The sequence below is a fragment of the Cicer arietinum genome, chromosome 6 (assembly GCF_000331145.2).
Source record: "Cicer arietinum cultivar CDC Frontier isolate Library 1 chromosome 6, Cicar.CDCFrontier_v2.0, whole genome shotgun sequence".
Lineage (NCBI taxonomy): Eukaryota > Viridiplantae > Streptophyta > Magnoliopsida > Fabales > Fabaceae > Cicer > Cicer arietinum.
Window position 1 is genome coordinate 53,130,705 of NC_021165.2, and position 2,965 is coordinate 53,133,669.

The 2,965-nt window shown below is 24.4% G+C and overlaps 1 protein-coding gene across 1 annotated transcript; it reads right to left on the bottom strand.

Moving 5' to 3' along the window:
• Nucleotide 1: 1 nt before the first annotated feature.
• LOC101504478 (glyoxylase I 4) lies at nucleotides 2-1,623 on the bottom strand (the record flags this gene model as incomplete). Its single annotated transcript, XM_004516178.4, has 2 exons — nucleotides 1,246-1,623; nucleotides 2-169 (listed from the first exon to the last, which is right to left on the bottom strand). Coding segments are annotated over exons 1-2 (507 nt in total), but the record flags the coding sequence as incomplete, so codon positions are not given.
• Between the last annotated feature and the right edge of the window lie 1,342 nt (nucleotides 1,624-2,965).

The following is a 2,965-nucleotide window of genomic DNA, read 5'->3' on the forward strand; positions in this document are numbered from 1 at the left end:
CAGGAATGAGTTTCAGATTCTCACAATTGCATATTTCCACCATGAATCCATCTGGGTCGTTGAAAAATAGTTGATCCATTGTTGTACCATCTTCTGCTTCAAGAGTTCTTTTCTTGTACCTCACATTCATCTCCTTCAATTTTTTCTCCATTGCTTCTACATCTTCGCACTAACATACAAAACCAAATAAACAACAAAAAATTATTTTTATTTAAATTAATTAATAGTGTTCATTTTCATATGTTAAATACTCAATTAGGTGTCTATTCTTTGATATTTTTTCAAAACAATATTTCCTATTCTCCTAACGCCAAGGAACACGATACAATTTGATAAATTAAATTTAATCATAACTCAATCTTTAAAAAAATCAAATTGTAAAATACGAAATACCTTTTATTATAAAGTTTTTTTCTTCCAAAAAATATCATATTCAAATTGAAACTCAAGCACATTTGATTCTTGCTCAAGATTAGACATGTTATTATTTATAAAATTTCTATATTTTTTCGAGAATAAATATGTAGAAATAATTTTAGCAGAAAAACAAAAATTTTCTTTCGTAGATAAAATAATAAATATCATCAGCAACTCAAAAATACAATTGTAAACAATTGTAAAATCTCAAATTTAAATCTGAAATATGATATTCAACTTAATAATATTTATATTTTTTCAATTGAGTTAAAATTTAATGATTGACGTAATAATATTTAATGCTATAAAATTTTGAAAACCATAAATAAAAAACAACAACTTTAAAAAGAAGACACTTAAAAAAACAGAGTACCATATTATAATTTTAATTTGCAAATAACTTTTCCCTATGAACCAGAATGATGCATGGCTCCTATAATCATTTTTCAGGCTCTCAAAATGGAAATTAATAACAAAATTATAACAATTCAACAAAATTTAATTTTTCCAATATATATTTTGACCAACTTTTTCAGAACACTTGAATTAAACTACTCCATTAATCCTAAATTATATAAGTCACTTTTCACAAAAAATTATCCTAAATTATAAATTATTTTACAATAATAATGAAACATCAATATTTCTTTTTCTTATCATAGTCTTTAATATTTACTATTATCTTCTTTCAATTGTACTCATTTTTCTTTCTCATATATATTATTTATAAAAGATAATTTTATAAAGTAATTTATAATTTATCCCATATAAAATTAACTTAATTTATGTGAAATTGAGAAAGTAACTTATTATTCGAGTATTAATAACCTGAAATGATATATGATTGTCTTGTGGATCCAAGTGTTGAGTATCCTGAGGCAACCTCTCTTCCTCTTTGGATTGGACCAAGTGAATACCAACACCATAGTTGAACAACCAAGCACCTTCAAAATCCAAAACTTGAGGCCTCTCAATCAAAACAAACCCTAACACCTTTGTGTAAAACTCTATTGACTCCTTCACATTTCTACACAGCCTTGAAACATGATTCAGTGCCATTAAGGGAGCTTGGTTATTCTCCTCCTTCCCTTCACTTCCTTCCCTCTCATTTTTCTCCTCCTTTTTGTCACTACTTTTTCCTTCTTCTCTAACCCCTTGTTTCTGCATTGCTTTTGAGGTATAGCTAGATAGGAGTTTACGTTGGGCCTTAGAATTATATACAACATTTTTATTTAAGCTTTTCTTTCTTCTTCTATTTTTTTCTTAATAATATTTTAAAGCGCCGCAAATTATAATTGATTGATTTAAAGTATTAACATAATTAAGAATGATATTAGGTTAATTATATGACTTTTTTTATTGTTAATGAAAAGTTTTTTTTTTCCTTCTTATTTTAACAATATATTAAAAACAAAATCAGATCGATAATATAATTTTAAGTTGACTATTTTATGCATTAATTATTGTTATTGAAATAATGTTTTATATATAGATGTAATTAATTCTTATAAAATGAATAGTATATTATTTCTTTGACAAAAGATAACAAACGGAATCTTTAAAAAAGTTGTTGGTCATACATCAATATATTCGGTGTCGGTCCAAGGATAATTATGGTTATTAAGATAATCACTTTTTATTTAATAAATCTTTTAAAATTAGAGAAGAAACAAACCTCTAAATTTTTTATTTAATAAAAATTAATATTTTAAAAAAATATTAATTAATAAAAGATTTTGTATTCTAAAATATAAAAATAAATAAAAATTTAATAATTTTATTACAGACTTTATAAAATTTCATTAAAATTTGTCTTAAATTGTCATACACGTTGGAACAATTTTAAAAACATTTTTTTCATAAAATAATATAATATTGATATATACACAATATTTTACTTTAAGAAGACGTTTATTAATTTATTTATTTTCTTGTTAGTAATTTATTGATAATTGGCAATAAAATTTGGAAAGGGAATTTCATCTTTTTAGTTTGATTTTTTAAGAGTATGATGGGTAAAAAGAAAATAACAGCAGTGCATGTATTTGACACGTGGAATAAAGATGCATTGTAAGTATGTACGTGTATGAATGTGTTGGCTTTGGGACACTTTATCTCTGGACGAGGTTGCTTGAATCGAACACAACACCCGCAGCTGGGCGGTGCCAGCTCTTTCCAAGAAGCCTTTTTTTTCTATAGGCCAAAAAAAAAAAAAAATATTGCGAATTAGCAAGAGTCTTCAAATTCAAGTTAAATTAAAAACTAATAAAATTGACTTTTATCGTTTTCTAGATTTATTTTTTAAATAATCGAATATATTATATTATATTTCAGACTTTCTCTCACAAATTATGCGATATATACCAAACGTGAATATTTTTTTTTAGCATGCATTTAAATTCAGATTCATCATGTAGTAGTCTATAACTCAACTCTCATTAATATATTTTAAACATTTTTAATATAAAAGATATGTTGAAACATAAAATATGTTATTGTGTGAATTTAAGAATTTATTAAAGTCCACATTTAAAAGAAATATTTTTTG